This window comes from Trachurus japonicus, chromosome 24 (assembly GCF_045865225.1).
Source record: "Trachurus japonicus isolate A0001 chromosome 24, Traja_1.0".
NCBI lineage: Eukaryota > Metazoa > Chordata > Actinopteri > Carangiformes > Carangidae > Trachurus > Trachurus japonicus.
Window position 1 is genome coordinate 28,739,819 of NC_140930.1, and position 21,347 is coordinate 28,761,165.

The 21,347-nt window shown below is 43.2% G+C and overlaps 1 protein-coding gene across 2 annotated transcripts in view; it reads right to left on the reverse strand.

Moving 5' to 3' along the window:
- Positions 1-2,041: 2,041 nt before the first annotated feature.
- The window catches only part of flrt2 (fibronectin leucine rich transmembrane protein 2), a 43,769-nt gene continuing 24,463 nt past the window's right edge, over positions 2,042-21,347 (reverse strand). Inside the window, exons 1-2 of one of the 2 annotated variants that reach the window (XM_085771761.1) lie at positions 9,239-9,969; positions 2,042-6,843 (exon numbers count right to left, since the gene is read on the reverse strand). In XM_085771761.1, the coding sequence (XP_085627887.1) occupies positions 4,409-6,391 (1,983 nt within the window). In that variant the 5' untranslated portion in view covers positions 6,392-6,843; positions 9,239-9,969 and the 3' untranslated portion in view covers positions 2,042-4,408. Of the gene's footprint in view, positions 6,844-9,238; positions 9,970-21,347 lie in introns of those variants that run through there. The other variant, XM_085771763.1, reaches the window with a different exon arrangement.

Here is a 21,347-nt window from a genome sequence, read left to right on the forward strand (position 1 = left end):
CATTCATTGGAGTAAACAGCTTTTGCTTTTGGTAAGGATTTTCTTCTTTTAAAATGAAAAGGAGTGATCGCTCAAATCCAATGGCTCTTTTATTTTCAAAAAGCTTCACTTAAGTATTTACAGTTTGTGCAAAAACATTTAAAGGTTTCAAGGACTTTACATTGTAAGTTCAACCTCAAGGCACATACATGGAACAACATCAATATTTCATCATGAGAACAGAAATTTAACTTTGGTTCCTAAGAAAACGTCCTGGGGTGGATGGCATAACATAACACTGCGTGTGTCTCGATGAAGAAGCCAGAATGTCAAAGTATCCCAACACAGCTGTTTTACATGCACTGTAAATTTGCAGCCTACTTCCTCTAAACCATATGAGAATCTTTCTGCCATGGTTGCTCATACTGTATCTTAACCACCACTGGGGTGATTGCTTGGATAAAAAAATAAAATAAAATAAAACAAAAAACCTTTAAAGTCCAAAACCTGGTGTGACAAAAAAAAAAAAAAAATTAAAGGCTACGAAGCTAAATACAGTACATGCAAAGATCCGCAAATGAGTGTCACTGGCTAAGAGCTATTTGCAGTGAAGGTTTTTCCTACAGGGAGAAAAAAGATGACTTTTGAAAGTATTCAGTTTCAACCTCTTCTATGTTTTGTCTGAATTGGATCTCAGTGATTAAACATAATTATTTCAATGGGGATCAATGAGCTTTAAGGGAAATTACTTCTCGGCACCCTGAAACAGTAATAAACTGACGCTAGCAGTCTGTAATACATTATGTGTAATTCCATTGGTCACGGCGCTGCGGCCGCATTCTTTCATCAAGCAAGTAGAAAATTAAGAGTAATGTACGCTGCAAAGCTCCTTCCCCAGTCTTGGTTGAATCATTATCCATGCACCTCTTAAGTTCTGGCACTATGGATGAACAGTCTCTCGTTAGCTACTGTGTGTCATGCTTAGTGTTGTTCTCCCTGTTAATACTGTTATTGTTGCCATCGTGGCTGCAATCTGTTGGAGATATGTGCTTTCTGTTCTGCTGCGTCCTTGTGTCTCCTCTTCACCCACTCCTCCTCCTGCTGCTGCTTATCTCTAGCTAATCATTCAGTCCAGCATAAAAGGTAAGGCAAATATCTGTCTCCATTACACATTCACAGACAGGCGAGATACTATATGTTGCACTAGTTTTGACCTGACTTGTCAGCATGTGACTGAAAGATAGGGCTTTTTTATCTATGACAGAAAAACAAAATAGTCTAAACAATGTCTGATGTAAATGTTCAAGTGTTTAGGCATGAAGGGGTTCATTGTCAGCTGGTGCAGCATGTAGCAAACCACACACACGATGAACTGTCGGTAGGTTACAGATGCTCAGTCAGTCAGCTTCGTGATTGTTAAGCGGGGTAGATCAAAGCGCGGGTCAGGGCAGCCTGGTGCATCTGTGTGCGGTGGGTGTGCTGATATGTGGATATTAGTAGAATAAAAAAAAGTGGAGATGCTTTGATAACCACAGAGGATCGCAGTGCTAATGAATCCAAGATGGGAAAAAAATCCATCTAAACATGTCATGTATTAAATTCTTTAGTCTTAAAACCTTATTTTGCACCAGACAAGTGTTTGTCATTTGTCAGGGGGAATGAGATCATTATTTTGTTCCAATGCAAATTAATTTATTTCTTTTTTTTTCACTTTCAGGAACAGTTCCACATTTTGCAGTAAAAAAAAAAAAAAAAAAAGCTTATTCATTTTTTGCCAGGAGTTCAGAGAAAATTGATACCACTTTCATGTCTAAATGGTGAATAAGAAGCTCTAAGCCGGGACATTTACTACGTTATGTTGTCTAGGTAATGGATTAAAGCTAACAAAATCAATCAACAAGCATTTTCAAAAGCTGACAAATTAACATGATAAGCTTTGTCTGTTTAATCCGCACAAAACAACCTGAAACTAAAACTAACGTGTAGTTTTATGGAAAGTTTTCTCACCTTTGGAAGGAGCTAGGCTAGCTGTTTCATTCTATTTACAGTCTGTATGCAAAGCTATTTCAATTGTCTCAATACAAACATGATTTTAAGACGTATATGACAATGTTGAGAAAGATGTTTTCAGGAATTCACTGTGTTCAATCAGAATTTGCTCGTAGGGGCTGAGGATGTCTGAGTCCATATGGTCGTAAGCTGAGCTGTTGTAATTACATTAAGTGCAGATACTCCAAGGTATCGCAAAAGTAGAGCTAAGTCCTCTCAGAGATAATCTCAACTCAAGCTGTAACTCAAGCACAAGCCCTTGCAAATCATTGTACTGTAACTGCTCGGCCTTTGCTGTGTATGTCCCAGAAGCTCAAACCTGCATGCCTCACAAAGAGTTAACACACACTCTTTCCCAGCGTGAGCTCCATGCAGCCAAGTGAAAATAAGGTCTACATATTTTTCTCCCTTTTTTGGTAGAGGATTATGAGGAGAGGGGGGGAAAGAAAAAAGGGGGAGCAGAGGGGTCGGCGGTGGGAATTCTTTAAGCTTGGCCCCTCAAAATAAAATCTTGTCAAATCAAATAAAGTCTTCTTAAGAAGTGCATAATGAAGACCTCTCACTGGCACCTCACATGCAAAGAGCTGCCACCGCAGCCACATGAGCTGAGGGGCAGGAAAAGTGTTTTAATTGAGCCCATGCAGGGATCAAGAGGTGCAAGGAGACAGAGAGGGAGACAGTGAGACGGACGGAAAAAGACACAGAAAGCGAATGAGGGAGGGAAAGGGTTGAGAATGGCCACAGCAGAAACTAATGTTGCGGAGTGAGCAGGTGCATTGTTCAGGTGGGCAAACCAGAAATGAAGGAGACGGCCTCATAAACGCAGACAAAGGGATAAATGATGAGATGTGAGATGAGCTGCTCAGTCACAACTGTGCACGGCAAGGATCATGGGCGGCGCACGATCTTATTGTTGCAATTTCCTAATTTATCAAAAAGCCTAATGAACGCTGGGACAAGGCTGAAATAAGTGGGTGTATAATTAGCATAATGTGTGTGTCTTCTCAAAATTCATCATGCACTCGCTCTCTCTCCCTCTCTCTCTCTGACACACACACACACACTAACACACGAGGAAGCAGGGACCTCCCCCCATGATAGACCACAGTGGTGAAAAATCCATATAATTTAGCCACCAAACACAGAAAACACCGTTAGTTTTAAATGATTCCACATCATTAGCTTGGTCGATGAGCAATAATACTCTAAAACAATGCTGTTTGGGCATGAGTAATGTTGTCTGGGTAATGGACTCCATGGGGAATGGTAGTGGTAAAGTGATCTCTCTGTCTTGCCCTCTGTTCCTCTGTCCCACACATGACGCTGAGGGAAACTGCCCTCTTGTGGTCTTACTTGCCAAAACAGGGAAAACAGGCAAAAAAAAAAAAAAAGCTGAAGCAGAAGCTGAAAAAATTGAGGAGTTTCTTTCCAAAAAGGATCTGCAAGTCTCAGCACATCCATGCGCCTCATTAAGGACAATAATCCTTTGTTGCTTTTTAGGCTAATGTTAATAATTGCACCTCATCACTACAAAAAACAAGTGTGGTGAAAATTACATATCCTTTTTCCCAGAGTTTTCCAAAAGCGTCTCTAGACTAAGCCTACCTTTGTTCCACTGTAAACAACGGAACAAAAGGTGCTTTTAGTGTTAAGGCACTTTTGGGAAATCTCAGACCAGGCTTTTCCAACAGCACCACGACATTCTCCCTACACAACCAGCCACAATCCCTTGCACGTGATCACCACCTCTGTTCATTTCCTGCCTTGCTTCCATTAATAAGAAAGTGCACTTCATTTTTTTTTTTTTTTTTTTTTTTTTACAACATGCCACCAGTGAACCAGTGCTTTATTTCCACAGCGCTCTAATCAGCAGTGTTTGGATTTCCCCTGTGCTGTGTTGTCTTTACCACTGTTCTGTTGTACTGGGGAGTGTTTTGCAGTGTGTCAAAGCGCAAAAAAAGGCCATATTTTGCTTCTGTGGTTAGCAAAGGATCCCAGCCCTCTAAGCGCCCCAACGTTTCCAAGGCTGACAGCGTTCGTCAGTAGCTACACCCAGGGTGCCGTGATTGTACAAATCCATGTTCATGTACAGTACTGACCATTAAAACAACTTTCAAAACCCTGCTGAATATAAAAAAGAAACACTTGTATCTCTTTTTCCTAAGAATAAAAAAGATAGCAGAGAATCCCACATTATTATCCACAGTATAAATTACATTGTAGACAGAACTTGGAAATATATATAGTACAGTTATATTTCACTAGAATTTTGTATGTTTTTTGTTGTCTACACAAACAGTGTATGTGTTTGTATTTATGCATGTGGTGTAAAGTGTGTGTATGTATGTGTGTGTATGCCGCTGTACTGTTTGCTGCTGCATCACGTGTGGCAGAACTCTGTACTGGGCACGTTGCTGCTCTTGCAGTAGGCTATACTGTTGTTACTGAGGTGACAGTCTCTAAATCCAATGCCCCCATTGGGCGTGTAGATGGGCTGAATGCGGAAATCTCCCTTGAGCAGCTGCTCATTGTTCAGCGCCACTATCTGGAAACTGGTCTCAGTCATCTCCAGAATGGAGTTATCCTTCTTGGTTCCAGCCTCGCAGTAGTCATCTTTTCTCCTGCCCCGGTTGTATTTCCACTTGTTCGAAGCTGACCGGCTCTTCCTGTGCATGTGCCAGCAGAACAGGCTGAGCAGCGTTACCAGGATGATAAGAACCGCCCCGCCAATGATCCCAGCCATGAGCAGCGTGGAGTTGATGCTCTCCTGAGGAGCTTGGTCTCTGCCAGGAGGCTTAGTAGACAAGGCAGGCTTGGTCCTGGCCTCGGAGCATATAGTATCCTCTCCGGGCCTGTAGGAGTTAAGCGTGTCCAGAACGTGAACGCAGATCCGATACACTGACCGCGGCTCCAGGTTGGTGAGGCTGATGTGCCGCCGGCCGCCGCTCACCGTCCGCTCCCGCATCCCTTCGTTTATTTGCGTTTGGCTCCTTTTGACCCAAGTGACCTTGTAGGCTGTGACGGTGAAATAGGAATCCCAGCTCACCTCGATGTTGGTGGAGTTGACCACGTTGAAGGAGATCTGGAGGGGGTCCTCGTACGGAGGCAGCGGCCCGGGGGGGTTGTTAGGGACTGGGGGTAAGGGAGGGGAGGGTGAGTCAAAGTAGTAAGGGATGGAGGTGGTGATGACGGTGGAGATCATGGTGGTGACAGGGGTGGTGGTGGGAGGGGGAGGGGGTGTGGACCGGAGGGTGGGCCAGGGCGGCTGATCGTCGTCGACCGGGCATTCGATAATATCCAGCGTCAGCTCTCTGATTGCCATGCCGCGCACCTTGTCTGGACTCAGGCACACGAACCCTCGCGCGTTGATGGAGGAAGGCAAGGACTTGAGCCACACCACCACCCATTTCACCGCACAGTCACAACGCCACGGGTTATTGCGAACCATGAGGTGCCTCAGGCTCGACAGGCCATCGAACACACCCTGCGTCAAAGTCTGAAGCTGGTTGGTGGAGATATCCAGTTTTTCTAGCCTGTTTAGATCAGCGAAGGCCGCCACAGGGATCTGGTCGATCTGGTTCTCCTGCAGGCTGAGTTTGGCCAGCGACTGGCTGGGCAAGAGGGGAGGGGGGAAGGTGAGCGAATTGCGGGCAAGGGCCAGCTCACGGAGGTTGACCAGGTCCTGGAAGGTCCCCGGCGCAATGCCCTCATCCGTCAGCAGGTTCCCGTCCAGCAGGAGGCGCTGCAGGCGTGTCACATTCTGGAAGGCCTCCTCTGCAATGACGGCGATGCGGTTCTCGTCCAACCGCAGCTCCTTCAGGTCCTCGGGGAGGCCAATGGGAACACTGCTTAAGTGGTTCTTGGTGAGGAAGAGGAGTTTGAGGCTCACTGCCTCCCTAAAGGCCCCTTCCTCCACCCCCACTGTGGAGATGGAGTTATCATCAAGGTGCAACTCCTCTAACTGAGTCAGCTGGGCCAGGGCTGCCTTGGAGATTGTTTGGATATTGTTCTCCTGTAGATGCAAGACCTTGGTGTTTTTGGGCAGGTTGACGGGGAACTCGTCCAGCTGGTTGCCGTAGAGAAAGACCGTCTCCACAGAGGCCAGGTTGTGAAGTTCCATTGGAAAGCCAGCACTGTTGATCTGGTTGTTGTGTAGGTAGAGGACCTTCTGGCCCTCCTCTATCCCCAGAGGCACTGATGTCAGGCTGCGTTCGTTGCAGTACACAAACAATTTGTCACAACGACACTCTTCCGGGCAAGCGCCACCCAGGCTGAATTGCATTTGGAGGCTTAGGATGACAGTCAACCAAAATTGCAAGAATGAAGCCCAATCCTTATTCCAAGGTCCAGCCAGAAACTCCATAGTGGAAAAGCAAAAGGGAGAAATGGGAACCAACAATAAAAAGAACTTGGTGGGGGGAGGAAAAAACAAATACGAAAAAAATCTGAAAGGCAATGATGTAATATATCCACCGAAAACTAGACTCACGAAAAGTCCACCTAGGAGAGTTCAGTAATGATGCAGTTAGCTGGGAAAAGAGCAGGAAACCGTGGGAGTAATCCTGTAAATGCTAGTCCTCAGCTGAAGAGCGATGGTCTCATTAGTGGTGGCCAGTCCTCTGACTGACTCCATCCATGCTGAGACATCAGACCATAGCAGGACTCTTCACTCGTAGCTCCATGCAGCGCTCAGCCAGGGCCAATTTGAAGCCACACAGTAGAGAGCCACCACAGGCTCCACTCGCCTGTCCGTCACACACTGCTGGTCCCCGACCAGGGCAGAGTCCAAGGGGGGTGACATTTGGATCCAGAGACCTGTGGGAAAACAAAGAAATGCTAGATTAGTGTTTTCAGGGGTGGCCTGTTCTCGGAAAAAAGGGCCTCTCTTTTTCCCTGTGTCCTCTGTCTCTTTATTTGACATACAAACATCCACACAGACGCACACACATACCAACTGTCTTCCCCTCTCTCTCACTCTTTCCTTCTCTCCCGAACAGAAAGACAAAGTCACAAAACATATCGTTCACTGCCGATTTCAAATTATGCACTGGCTATTTAAAAAAAAGGAGTCAAAACCATCTGATAAATATTCAGAACAGCTCTTTGCACATCCGGTTTCACAGACATAAAGAAGGCTTTTATCCCATCCGCTCTATCAAAGGAGGGAATAGACCACTGCAAGGACACACACTCCTAGATGCTCAGAGGTTCTGAGCAACATCACTGTCGCTAATGGAAAACACGCTAAAAAGAGATAAGACTAATAAGACATCGGCTCTTTGTGCGGCTGCACAAGATATTTCCTGGAAAAAAAAAAGAAAAGAAAAAAAGAACAAGAACAAGTTACAACTGTGTTATGGGCAGAGGTGCACGAGTAAACACACAAGTGCTTACAGTAAACAGAAGCAATTGTGTTGCTGGTGGCCGAAGGAGGAGTTTGTTATTACATGCCGGCCTGAACACACCATCATCAAACTCAAGATTTTAAAGAGTGGAATTAGAAAACAAAGGAGGAGGCAGTCGAGGAACAGAGAGCCCTGCGTATCAGCTCCTCCTCTTGTGTGACACACACACGCATGAACACACACCACACAAAAGCTGTCAAATGTGATGAGATTGGAAAATAATTTAGTTCCTCAACCTGCGATAAATGATCAATACAGGCCCATTTTTCAGCACGGAGAGGCACATAGTAAAATACAAGGCCACGGTATTACAGTAGAACCCCCACCCCAATGACACACACACACACACACATATTCATTAATCTAAGTTTTACGAACCATCAAACATTTTTCCCCCACCTAACCCCACACCATGATTGAAAGATAGCTGTTGTCATCAGTAGCTTTTAGCTTAACTGACACAGGGAATGATGGGAAACGGCCATGAGCGTGGATTAAGGTGTCCTGCAGGGTTAGCCAGGAGCAGGAGTAGACTGTGATCCACGCAATTCCACAAAAACACACATTTTTTTTGACGTTTTCAGGTAATTTTCAAAGCTAAATTCTAACATGTAATATCATATACTCATGGCAGCCTATATTTTGTTAAGAAAAACAAGATACTATAATAATAAAGTTATTACCAAAAAAAAATCAATCTACCTGCCTACTGCTTCTTCAAATTCCCTGTGTTGTTTATTGAGGAGATGGAGCCCACATAGCATGAGCTCTTTGTGGTAGAGATGGAGAAACAATCCTTTGACACACATCTGTGATCTACTTTTCCAAATTGAAAGAGCTAAATTTAATCAAATAAGCTTAGGGGGGAATAAGCAACCACATGAGGCAATAAAATGTGCTGCCACAGCAGTGGAATCAACAGCAGAAGGCAGCAGCATCAAGATTATTATAGCTGCATAAATAAAAAAAATAAAAAAAGAAAGAGAAAAATCACTGAGAATCCAAATAATAAGCGAAGCTCAAAAAGAAGCATGTTATCAAGTCGCTCTGTACTTGTCAGCACTGATAAACTGTGGACATGGGTAGATCAAGGAGGGGAAAGTGATGGAAAGAGTTTTTTTCCTCCTCTTTTCTTTTGATTTCATTTCCAGCCGAGGGAGCACAGTTTCTCACCAGCAGATGAAGGCTGTGATATGTGGCCAGGACAATCCGATTAGAACTGGATTTAGCGACAGAAACGCAATTAAAAGTTTAAAATGGATAGGGTATTTAAGAGGCGATAAGAGGCGGATCAGGTATACTTCAAAGCCTGCCCAGTGAGCGGTGTTCATTTGAATGAATTATTTCAAAGGGGGGAATTGAAAACTGTGCAGTGCATTGAGAGTGAAAGCCCCTCTAAGAGAAAGAAAGAAAAAAGTCAGGCTTTCTCCGGGGTGAAAAATGTGGAGCGTCGCGCTTTGCACTGCTGAATAATATCAAACAGGATGAAATCCCTATCTGATTAACCCACCAATGAACTGAACAACAATTTTAATTCATCTTTTAAAAGTCAGTGGGAATGGGCGAACCAGTCTCATTTTACGACTATTTGTGCCTGCGGTTTGCTGGGGGCTGTAATAGATGAAAACATATCTGAGGATCTGACTTGGTAAAGATAAGGTGCATGATTTATAAAAACATTTCACCCGCTTTTAATGAGAAAAGTAGTCGATTGATAAACAACTTAGGCCCGGGCTAAACCTTGTATCCCCCCTGTACATTTCTCTCCAAGTGTGTCCTGGGTTATTGAGAAACATCCACTGTACCTTTGACGAGCCTTTATCCATTCCCAACCCCGCTATACCGCGTTCAACTTTTCCCCCTTCCTTCAAGCCTCCGTCCTTCAGTCGGTCCTGCTGTACGACCGTGCGTAAAGGTCCGCTCGGTAACGCTGTTGCGACTCGGTTCCAATCATCAGCGTGAACCCGGTGAGTCTACAGAACAGCATATTTGCCTGCATGGGTCCCTTTCCTCCTCGGGTTGTGTGCTGCGCGTCCGCCCGCACCGCTGTCCGCACTTTTTTTCTCTCTCCTTTTTTTAAATTTCTGTTTTCCAGCTCTTCACAACGGAGCTCCTCCGCTTCAACTCAACACCGTCTGCAGCGCATGAGGAGCGAAGAAAGCGGCGGCAGGATGATCGCGGCGTCCACTTCTTCCCTTCCACACTCTGCCTGAGCGATGAGGACGGACTCGCACCCGAAGTGTCCGCTGCCTGATCCGCCACGGGCCATGACGGCCAGCTGCGTCCGTCCTTTACGCGCTCTTTAGTGGGGAGCTCAAACTTGCCGTTGGTGCCTGCGCAGCTCAGACCCGGACTCCCTGCGAGTTGTTTTCTTAGATGGATACACTTGATAGTGCGACGTGTGTGCTCTGCTCCTCTCTCTCTCTCTCTCTCTCCCTCGCTCTCCTCTCTCTCTCTCTCTCGCTCTCTCACCCCTGTCCCTCCTCCCCTCCTTTAGAATAAAGAATGCATCTCCTCCAGCAGCTCCGTGATGGCTGGAAGCCACAGATCCTCCCTGCTGCCCTCACACTGCAGAAAATAGTTTGTCTCTCAACACACTTTGCCCGTGCACACACACATGCCATTTCCCGGGTTTTCGCCTTAACCCGCGACGGCGTCTCTACCCCCATTTGCATTTTAATCACGAAATCCAGCAGTGGCGTTCTCAATGAAAAATCACCACAGGGCACATTCCTTTAATATTCCCACAGTTAGTTACTGTGTGACCGGCTCGAGCCTCTCCTTGGGGTCTCACCGTGTCTCTGAGGGGTTTATCAGCCGCGGCTGTGCAGGGATCGGTCTGCTGGAGGATTTATTATTGCCACTACAGCCCCAGTTATTTTCCAAAGGGGTTTTCTCCCTCTATTTTTAATTACTGCTGGTTAATTAGCCCCCAGTGAAAAGCACAATCTCATCTTTACTTCCCCGTACTTTCTTCTAGTGATTTGAAGCATTTAGACACAAGCTGACAGCCAAAGTAATTTCATCTGACTACACGGCCTCTTCGCGCTAATACTGATTCAGCAGGGCACTGCTGCTCTGCCCACACACTCCGAGCCGCTCACGCGCTCACCCCTTAGCGCGCGCACACACACTCGCACGCTACATCTGGTTGCAGCTCGAGCCTACACTTCTCACAATCTCTCTCCGCGCGCATTAATTTCTTAAACTCAACTGAAAACTCTCTCACACACACCTACATAAAAAAAAATAAAAATCATTGAAACACAGTGTTGCGTTTGTATGTGTAGCCTATTGTTTCTTTCCTCTGCCTCTCATTTCCCTTGCAAAAACGTGGACCGAAAGAGTAACGGATCACGGTCTTACTCCAGATTGTAACCTGGACCTACACCACGTTTTAAAAACCATACATTCCGAGATCATGTTCCAAATATGTTTTAAAGAGAAACTGGGGAAAATGTTGAAAAGTTCCTGAATCTGCTCCTGAGCTGGAACAACAACATTCCTGGCCCATGAACCATCCCTCCAAAGGTTTAGTGAGAATTGGCTCACTACTGTCTGTGTAACCTGACAAACAAACAAACAAACAAAAGCACAATTATCTGTTCAAATGTATCCTCCATGACAGAGGTCATAAGTCACCCTGTGACCCAGTGAACTGGAGGTTTTGCAGTTACAGCTTGCGAAGTTAAAGATATACTAGGCTATAGGTTCACTAATGGTTACAAACCCTCAGTAGACTTTATTGTATATATGATATGGAAAATATTTTGTGCTATAGACCACGTAGAGCTCAACTAAGTTAACATACTCTCAATTAACTCAACTTTTACTTCAAAATTGTGCATTTTGGTTTGGTGACTGTCAAAATGACCAAAAACGAATCAGTTGTGTTTTGATTATATATTTGACAGTGTCTTGTGTTCTCCAAGGAAGTGGGTTTGTTGTAACAACAGACACGTCCTGTAGCTAAAGCAACTAAGCTATAGGCAAATTAATTTCCATTAGCGAGGCTCAACTTTTGGAGTGATGGTTAGTGTTGTTGGTTGTAATTAGTTCCTCCCATAGTTGCTGTGTGTAATAAGACAGACAGTTGATAGCCAACATTTAACAAGCTTTTTAAAAAAAGAAGTGAATCAGTGTTTGTGGGCCATGACCTGCTCCTGTCAGTGCACCAGGAGTGACAGTATGTCCCAGCTTGTCTTGACTTGTCTGTCAAGCGTTGCCATGGCAAATGTTGCCTAGAAGCTTCAGTTATATTTCCACAAATATGCTCAAAAACAGGTTTATCTTTTTGAAATTTGGAGAAATTAATGCAACCAGACAGTTGTTTATATTTCCGCACACAGGAAAGGTGATATAACTTACTGACAAGGAGAGAGGATTTCAAATTTCAGTTTGACTAAAGAAATGCTAAAACTGTCATGTTCTGTGTTTTCTATGTTAGTTTATAGTGAAGGCCAGGGTCATAAAGGCAGGCAGGAGTCACATGAGATCCCTACAGGTCAGCAGGTGCACGTCTGCCTTTGATCTCAGGCTTCGGTTGCCAAATAGTTTTAATGTCGCTCTTTGACTTCTGGTGACCCGCTCAAACATATAACTCATGAACACTCTCCAAACAAATTACGTGGCTCCTGTTTAAATCACCGGTGTCGGTCGCTGCATGTGCCATCTAAGTCCTCTAATACGTCAACTCGCCGCGAGGTGGTTTGGTTGTTCTCAGCGTTTGCCTTTCATGTTTAATTTCAACTGCCACGTCCCCGAGATGGACGGCCGTTGCGAAGCCCAGTCCACAACATTTAATTCTGTCATAAATCAAGCATCTGTGCACGGCATGAATTATTGATTGAGTGAATTTAGAGGAAACAGCCTATTTTTATTTTCTCCTTGATGGACATGTTTTGCAGTAGTGCACTCTGTTCCTGGTTGGCGCAGCGTTATGGAGTGTCTCTTTCTTTTTGGGGATAAAATGACAGACAATAAAATAGACACAAGAGGAGCCTATGGGCAAATCAAGCCTTTATGCTGTCCTTTCATTTGATTCACTCACTGGTGTCAGGAAAATACAGCTGAGCCTGAAACCACTGATTGCAAAAGTGACTTTAAAAATTAAATCTAATTAGATTAGTTTTACAGTAAGTAGGTGAAAAAGTAAAATATGTGTAATGTGTCTTTCTCTGGAGGCACAGTGAAGATATACTTTCCATATTACAAGTTGCAGAAATGCAGAGAAGGATTTCAGTCTACTGTACATCCTGAGGTGGAAATTCCCCTTCTCTGCCTTACCCAGAGAGCTTCCCACAGTTTTTGGTGTGGCATATTTACTCTGCACGCTTGTGTACCTTGATAACTTTGCAGATACACATGACCCCAGAGCACATCAAAGCCTCTTCTGTCCATCCGCTCCTGTTCAGACCCCAAACAGTGCGAGGAGGGGGCGGGGGGAGAGAGAAAAAAAAAGTCCACTCAGATATGCAGATATGTTTATCCCTTGGTTATATTCACTCCAGTCCCTGGAGACATCATTAGCTTATCACATTTCTCCCTGCATGAATTTACATCTGGACACTGAAAGGCACTTCAAAGGTGCCAACAACATCAGTGTTTAAAAACCTCCCCACAAGTATTGGCAAGATCTTTGAAAGAACTAACTGTGGGAAAAACCGCAGTAATATTGCAAATCGCCAAAGCCGTGATATAATCAGGCCCGTCGCTTGAGATTTCAGTGGCTTAAAGAAAAATATGCTGATTATGTTTAGAGTGGGCGATCAATGCGTTCATTAATTTCTAAGGCGATGTAATTATGTTTACCCCCGTCGATTATCAATCTACATACATCTAATGTCACAGCGTAGCTCCCAGAAGAAAACGCATTTCCACAGCTGAGGAAACGAGTCAGCCGCCAGCATACACTGTATATTTTACTCAAGGAGTGAGCTGAGAGGAGTTGAAGGAGTCAGAGGATTGCACCAGCTCCCGAGCCCCTCAAGACCAAAATTCATATTTTCTTTCCTACTGTTGGATTTTTTTTTTATTGCTGTCTCAATGCAAGCAATACATGACAGACAATAAAATATACAGTATGCAGTCCAAACAGTGTCACATCATAAGATTGTTATTTCCTCATTTGCTTTCTGTTTAATATTCAAATTTCCTTCTTAATTAGATGGTGAAGTTAGGATTTAGCTAACCCTCCTCCTGGCCATGTGCATCTGTTTTTAACAAAGCCGATGAGAAAGCAATCCATGAAGTGGTGGATAACGTTATATATCATATAAGAAGTTATGAAGTGAATATTTGTGTATTCTAATCTGTCAAAAACAAGATTGTGGATTACCCTCTTGTTGGGTTACGGGGTGCGTTTGTGTCATAGTGCTGCCAAGACGAGATCTGGGACACCAGGTTGGAGGTACTGATCTTGCAAGGTTGGTTTTTGGCCAAGAGACGCTAGGTAGAAGGCAGAGAGCCTCCATTCTCCCTGTAACATCACAATTTCTATGAAGCTGTTTATTAAAGGTAAAAAATGTAGCATAATTAAGATAAAAATCCTGGATAGTTCCTCTTTAGGGCCAAACAAATCAACCCCCCATACTGCCCCATCAGAAAACTCAATCTAGCATCAGGAACCATCTGAGCCTTCCTAATGTCGTGTGGGGTGTTGTGTGTGGCATTTAAAATGTGTAAAAGATTTATTTGTAAGGCTTGAAGTTGCTTTTATATGAAGAGTAAAATGGTCTGTCGAGCTGTCAAAAGGCCAGCGACACTCAATCAGAGTCGTAGGGCTATAGCAGCACGGGCAACGCGCTCACACATGAGCATGTGAATTATAGGGGAGGCAAAGTGAATGCAGGGTCCTGACTGAATGCTGCCCTGTGCTAATGCCAGGCTGTAAAAACACTGACTTGACAACAAGCAAGCCCCTGTAGTTCTGCTGAGGGAGGGATGGGGGGAGAGAGAGAGAGAGAGAGAGAGAGGAGCAAAGAAGCAAGAGGAGAAGTGCAGAGGGAGAGAGTGATAGAGAGGTTTGAAATCACTAAAAAATAAGGCGGCGAGAACGGACTGTGGCTCACGGCTGTTTTTGACATGTGGTTACCTCGTCACCCGAGTCCTTCTGAGGCTGAATACCTCGGACAACTGCTTAGCAATTGTCAATAAGTGGTGGCCATTTTGTGCTGACATGTGCTGCTCTCTGCTATGAAAAATTATACAGGTTTAAAGGAGCAATCCGCCCTTGAAAAAGTCATTTATTCATTTAGCGCCATCAGTCAGTGATGTACAGTGTGAGTATGTCATCAAGTGTTAACCACTGGAGCCAGTTTGTGCATTTCACTTATAACCATTACATTTTGTCGGTGCAACATTTCCGATGTTATGAAAAATAAGAATCTGGTGAAATGTCGTTTAACAAACCTTATTATTGTGTTTCTGAAAAGGTCAGAGTCTCTTCTGACTGTGGGGATTGTCTGTTGCACAAAAAATGTTTAAATACATGTCTCCGGTTGTGCCTATTTTTAAGTGATGCTACTGTCAGTGTTGCTCTGTTGGATGTTCCGTCCACCAGTCCAGACTCAAGACTGACCAACTGCAAATCTTTCACTCACTTCACACGATTCTTCATTCTGTAAGACTGACTGATGTTTCTTATCATGCAAGCAGAAGTTTGTTTATTTTTGGTTTCTTGATTATTGGATTTAAACCATATTCTGGTTTACAGTAAATTGCTGAGTTGTGGTGTGTTAGCATTTAAACACCATTAGGCCAAGAACAGCCTCACAGCAAACATGGCTAGACGCTTTGTCTCGTTCCTAATCCATATAAGTTCAACCCTATGGTACGATCCATATGAGCGTCTCCTGAAATAGTCTCTTACAGCAGCAGGTGTGCTGAACCTTGGTTGTGTTTGGTTACAATAAGTGCATTGACAGTGGCGTACTGTAACACCAGAACCATGGCTTCAATAAGAAATAATCATGGCTTGGTTAGAGTCAGCCAGAAAAGCCACTTATCCTTGAACTTAAAATGATACTTCCTTGAAATGATTTATATGTTTCTGCTGGGTGAAGAAACACAGGGACGTTTTTGGAGAATCAGGTTAAAAATCTATTTTTATTGTCTGCAACAGATGGTTTTTGATATGATAAGAAGACTGGGGCATTTCTGCAAATACCTGCCAAACAGTGGAAACTCTTTTTAAACAACCTTTTACAAATTATCCTGTCGGAAAATTGGACGCTTTGTGACACACTGTGTCTCAAATCCAATAGCGAAGCATTACAGGCACAAACAGGAGTTATGTCGAGTTGCTGTCATTTACATTTTCAATTGATATCATTTTCTGAATTCCCAGCAATTTTACTGTTAAAGTTATTTTCTAGGGCCTAGGTCTTTGTGCTGGAGACGGGTACGTGTGAGTGGATTCGAGGAAAAAGTAAAAGAGTTGTCACAGTCACACCATGCCTGAACGTTCAAATCTGGAAAAAAAAAAAGCCTCTCAACATTTGTATTTCAAACACAAATATGCAAATCTGTGTCTACCTGTGTAATCATGCAAAACTAGAGAGAAGCCATTGAATTTTAATTTGGTTTAATTACCAGTGATATTTATAGCACTGTATTATCAGTTTCATCTTCACTGAAGCTTCTCCTGGAAATACTGCTGTGTCACTGTGCTGTTTACAGTTGGTCAGATGAGGAAAAAAAAGCAACAGCACGAGGCTGAAAACTGTGAAGTACTTAAAAGGTTTAGATGTGCGCATTGTGAGAACCTTACAAATCCCTGTTTTTCACCTTATTTGGGGAGAATGTGCTGCTACAAAGGATTTTCTTATCATTTCATGCACAGTGGTGGGCAACTAACACATCGACTAAGTAAAAAAAACAACAACGCTGCTCTGACATGTTAAAAGCAAGTACTCTTCTTGAGGAGTAAAATAAGAGGACCCGGGAGACAGAAACTTAGAACAGTTCATCAGAGACAGAGGAGAGAAGGAGGAAAATAGACAGATGCCAGGAAGAAGGAGGTCTTGGGGTCAGGCAAAAGATGGGCCTAATCCCACCTCCAATCCCTGCATCTTTTCTTTTGTTTGAAGTCACATCTGGGCTAAATTTCCCCTCCTGACTTGAGCAAAGAGGAAGTCTTCTGGGTGGGTGGACGGGGGCTCAGGGCCGCTCCTGCCTCCCAGGCTAAACTGTACAAATACTGTAGATCCATGAGTCACTAAAGCAGGAACTGAGCAAATATATATCCAGACCCTGATTCAGAGCTCATCATGGTGACTACTGCTATCAGTCATTCACACACATGAGGGCGAAGGTATGTTTTGACTGAGATTAATCAATCCTGTCAGGCTGTTAAACAGCTGCACATGGAGGTGTGAGGGGTCGCACAATAATCACTATAAGTCTAAAAAAAGCTAACAGCTATCGCACCTCCACCACCAGACATAGGTGCAACACAAAGGTCACGAGAGACTTACCACTTAGTATAAAGTATGCATTATTCTGCTGATTAGCTTGACTTCAGCAGACGCTTTGGTTCAGATGTTCTCAACCTGGGGTCAGGAGCCGAAAATAAAAAGTATTCCTCTCAACATTTTTTCAAATTGTAGCTGTTAAATGTTTCTTGTTTCTGGGACATTTCAGAATAAAACTATAAAGGTTACGAGGAAGAGTTTGGACGCAACTGCTCTGCATGTTCTACAATAAAGATGACAAATGTTTAGACATGACGTTTTACATTTCATATTGAAACATATTTATGAGACCGTGTTTCATGTAAAAACCTGTGTTATGATCATTTTGACCAATTAAATGGCGCCGTAAACTTTTGATCCAGGTCTTTTGGTATATTAAAAGCACTCTCTACTGATTTTACAGAGTATCACTTTAGTCATCATGAAGAGAAAAGCAGCTGTATCTCGTCCTCTGTGGCCACTGGAGGAGTTTTCTAGAGTTTCAAGCTGTCTCATCTTGGTCTTTGACATTTTTCACTGAAATCCTGTGTTACTGGAGGCATGGAATCTGACAGGCATGGGCATATAAGGGGCAGGGACTAATGGATTGTAGTATTGAATTGCATTATGGGAATTGTAGGATCCCCTGTATTTTGGAGTTTGGCCGACGCTCAGGGCTAAAAGTTATGATACCTCAGTCCGTGCTGCTTAGATTTCAATCACTCTTTTTCAAAAATCTGTTTCTTATAAGTCTCCAAACTTTGTGGGAATCACAGAGGTAGAGCGGGTTTGGAAACTATTGCAAAACTTTTGTTAAAACCGACTATGCATATTATAACTTCATAAAAACAATTGTGGATGTTTTTTTCCTTTAGCTTAATCTAATATTGACTGTTGTAAATTGCATATTGTGTAAAACAAAAATAATGATTATGATTATGATAGTTTTGAATAATGGCAGTTCAAAAATTATTTTTGCCACACTAAACTAAATTAACTATGTGGTTCCTCTGGTGGAGAGACAGATAAGTTCCTTAAAAAACTGAATCTAGTGACTGTTTAGTGGCTTCATACCAAGTGTTTTCTATCTTTATATCTACATAAATTCCAAAATAAAACCAGTTTTTACAGTTAAAAAAAAAAAAACGACAACTAAGCAGACAAGAAAAGTCAGAGAGGGCAGATGGCTTCAAATGAACAGAGGCTGAGAAACGAGCAGTAATTAAAAGACATTTAGCTCTTTGCAAATAAATAAAAAAGTGTGTCGTAACATTGCACCGTTGTGTCCGAGCAGCCACCAGCTTGATTTGATCAGGACCTCACAGCCGCGGACAGCTGTTTAAAGCTTCATCCTGTGCTTGAATGACAATCTGTGTTTATCTTCGGCTTTCCCCTCCGACTAATTAACTAAGCCCTGAAACACCAAAACACCACAGTCCCCTGAACCTTTCCCTCTCTGACAGCTCCTCCCCGCAGCTGATTTATTATTGCACAATTTCAAATTAGTGCTGAGTGGAGAATGTCTCACAGCAATTTACACACACACATGACCTCAGACACTCATTAATTACTATATTTTAATCTGAGATAATTACAATATAGCGCATATAATGTAATTTCATATGGACAGATATAATTATAATGCTTGCTTATTTACTTAACACTGAATACAATAAAAGGGAGATAATTATTATTATCATCATCATTTTTCAATTTGGTGAGTTAGATTATCTATCACACACACACACACACAGACACAGACACTGGAGAAGAGTTTTCACTCCTCATCTATACTCTTGTGTCTCCACTTTCAGATTAAATACTATGCCAATCTTCATTCCTCGTGGAAATTTTTAATTGCCTGGGAAGCAAAGAGGCATTTTAGCTCGCAGTTTGTCTGAAAGCATACATTGTAGCTGATGTTTGAAAGGCTTCTTATTATCTGTTTCAGCCCTCGCCTTGTCTTTTCAATGTGAGAAATCCCCATGATGCATGAGGGGGGAATTTGGATAAATCCAGATTACATCAGAAGCCAGGTGAAACAGCTCATGAAACAGAAGGATAAAAATATAATTATGCCATCAGACATAGCTAAACTGCACTGTTTAATCCTTTGCCATACTGATGCCATAGCTTGTCTTTTAACTATTAACTGTCGTAATTTAATATTCTTATCCTATGTCTTACCTCTGGTTTAATCAACATATTTTTTTCATGTTATTTACTCTATAACAATCCCAGTGTTAGCCTTGGCAGGCTCTACCATGACGACAATAAAGCCTGGCATGTGTTCATTCACTCTTATTTTGGAGTATTGCTTGCAAGATGAAATAAAACTTCTCACCACAACACGCCCTGGAGATATGCACATGTAGATGAGGCAGCTGGTTTTCTTTTGCCCCCCCCCCCCACCCACCCCTCCCCACCATGCGTTGACAGTGTCAGTACTTTATCTTTTGTATACAAGATCCTCCGGTGCTGCTCACCATGTCATGAAAAACATAAATGAGATTTCGATAAATAGCATTTTTGCCCCATATGGTTTTACTGAGGCGGTAGCCCCTTTAAAACAATCTGCGGTTCCATCTGGGCACTGTGGTTTTTGCCCCTGACCAGTGTGCCCCCCCTCCTTTGCTTTCACTTACTGCCGCAGCATGCCGCCCCAGTTTGAGAATAGTCTCACAAAACATCCTGAGGGTGCCTCTAGGTGGACGCCTACACCAGAATTACAGCTCCTCTCCGGGTGCTTCGGGGACGCCTGATGAATCAGAACGCCTTGTTCAGCCTTTATTGGCCCCATCTTTATGTTCCATGAAAAGGGAGAACAAAGAGGCTCCGAGAAGGAAGAGAGAGGAAGAGGAGGAGAGGGAAGTCGGGGGGATGAGTTTGGAGCAACAATATAAGGCGTATAGTTTGGGAGGGATCTGTTTTCATTGCTCATCCCTCACCCAGCAGCGCCTCACTCTTCCTCTCTTGCTCAGGTGGCATGGGGCCCAACCCTGGCGCCCGCCACCCTGCCCAGATTAATTGAAGCATGCTGTTGTAAATGAATCACATATGGCTAATATCTCCCCACTTTCCCCTCTCCAGCGCACGCAAGCATCACCTATCCCTCGTTTGCTTTCTATTTTGGGGAACAGATGACTTCAATCATGCCTCCTTCCTTGTATTTTCTTTTTACGGAAGTCGTGCTCGACACAAAAGAAAGACAGGGAGAAGAGAGTGTAAAGGTAGCCAAGGTCAGGTGTTGGTTTGAGTCCACTGTAAAATTCATGACTTTCCCTTTTGGTTTTTGCATTTGTCTCCTTCCACGGTCCACTCTTTGCTCTTAACTTGGCACAAAGCAGATTAATTGCACTGTCGTACCAAAGGTAGGAATAAGCCAGCGCACCTGTCCCTGATGCCACCTAGCATTAAGATGAATGTGTCATAGCTTTGGTCTTTATTAGTTATTTATAAGACCCACTGCCCAGAATAACAGCACTAAAAGAAGGAGACAGAGCGAATAGTCACTAACCATGTTTTTGGCACCAACACCCACAAGGTAAAAATACATGAAAGTGATGAATGTTGACCCAAGTGACATTAACTACCCTGTCAGGCCAGGCAGCACCATCAGGTTGTCATGTCAACACGGCGCGGTTGCCATGAAAACATCATACATGGTCGAGGAAGTGAAAGCAAAACATCTGAGGAAGATTAAGTTCGTGGAAACGAATCTTGACATCATTTATTGTCGATCTTTAATGATCCCACGCAGGAAAACAGCCACAGGAACAGGTCCGCTTCCTCAAGTTATCAACACCACACCACTCCTATTCCTCATTTCAACTGACCACACAGTTCTGTAATCTTAAGCATCCACTCAACTCTTCAGATCCTCGTTTGAAATTAAATTACACCTCCACAACCTGCATATTGTTTTCTGAAATATAAATGACTTTTGTAAATTAACCATGCCTCAAGAAAGAATGATCAAAATATTTCAAAAGCAAAACTCGTAATGATCACAAAATCATAATATGTAGCACATTGTTTTATTCTGCCTCATTTTTTCAGTTTCAAAAAATTAAAGATGAAATGATGTAAGGTTTGTTATAAGCATCATTATATTGCACCTACTCTACGCACAGGAGCTAAATGCTAACATGTTCACAACATAAGCATACTGAGGTTGAGCGGGTGTAATGTTCAATGTGTTCCATCTTAATTAAGTCTGTTGACATGCTTACGTTTGCTAATTAAAATTAAAAAGTGCAGCCAAGGCTGATGGGAAATTCATTAGTTTTCCAGGTATAAATGTGTTGGACAGGTTGATAGCTTCTGATGGTGATGACATTTCTCTAAGAGCCACAAATTTGAACCTCTGGGTGTCAGACAAAAAAACAAGAAAATCCATTCAGTCTCCACTGATATGGTGCACCGTCACACTGACCATCCCTAATATTGATTACCCATAGAA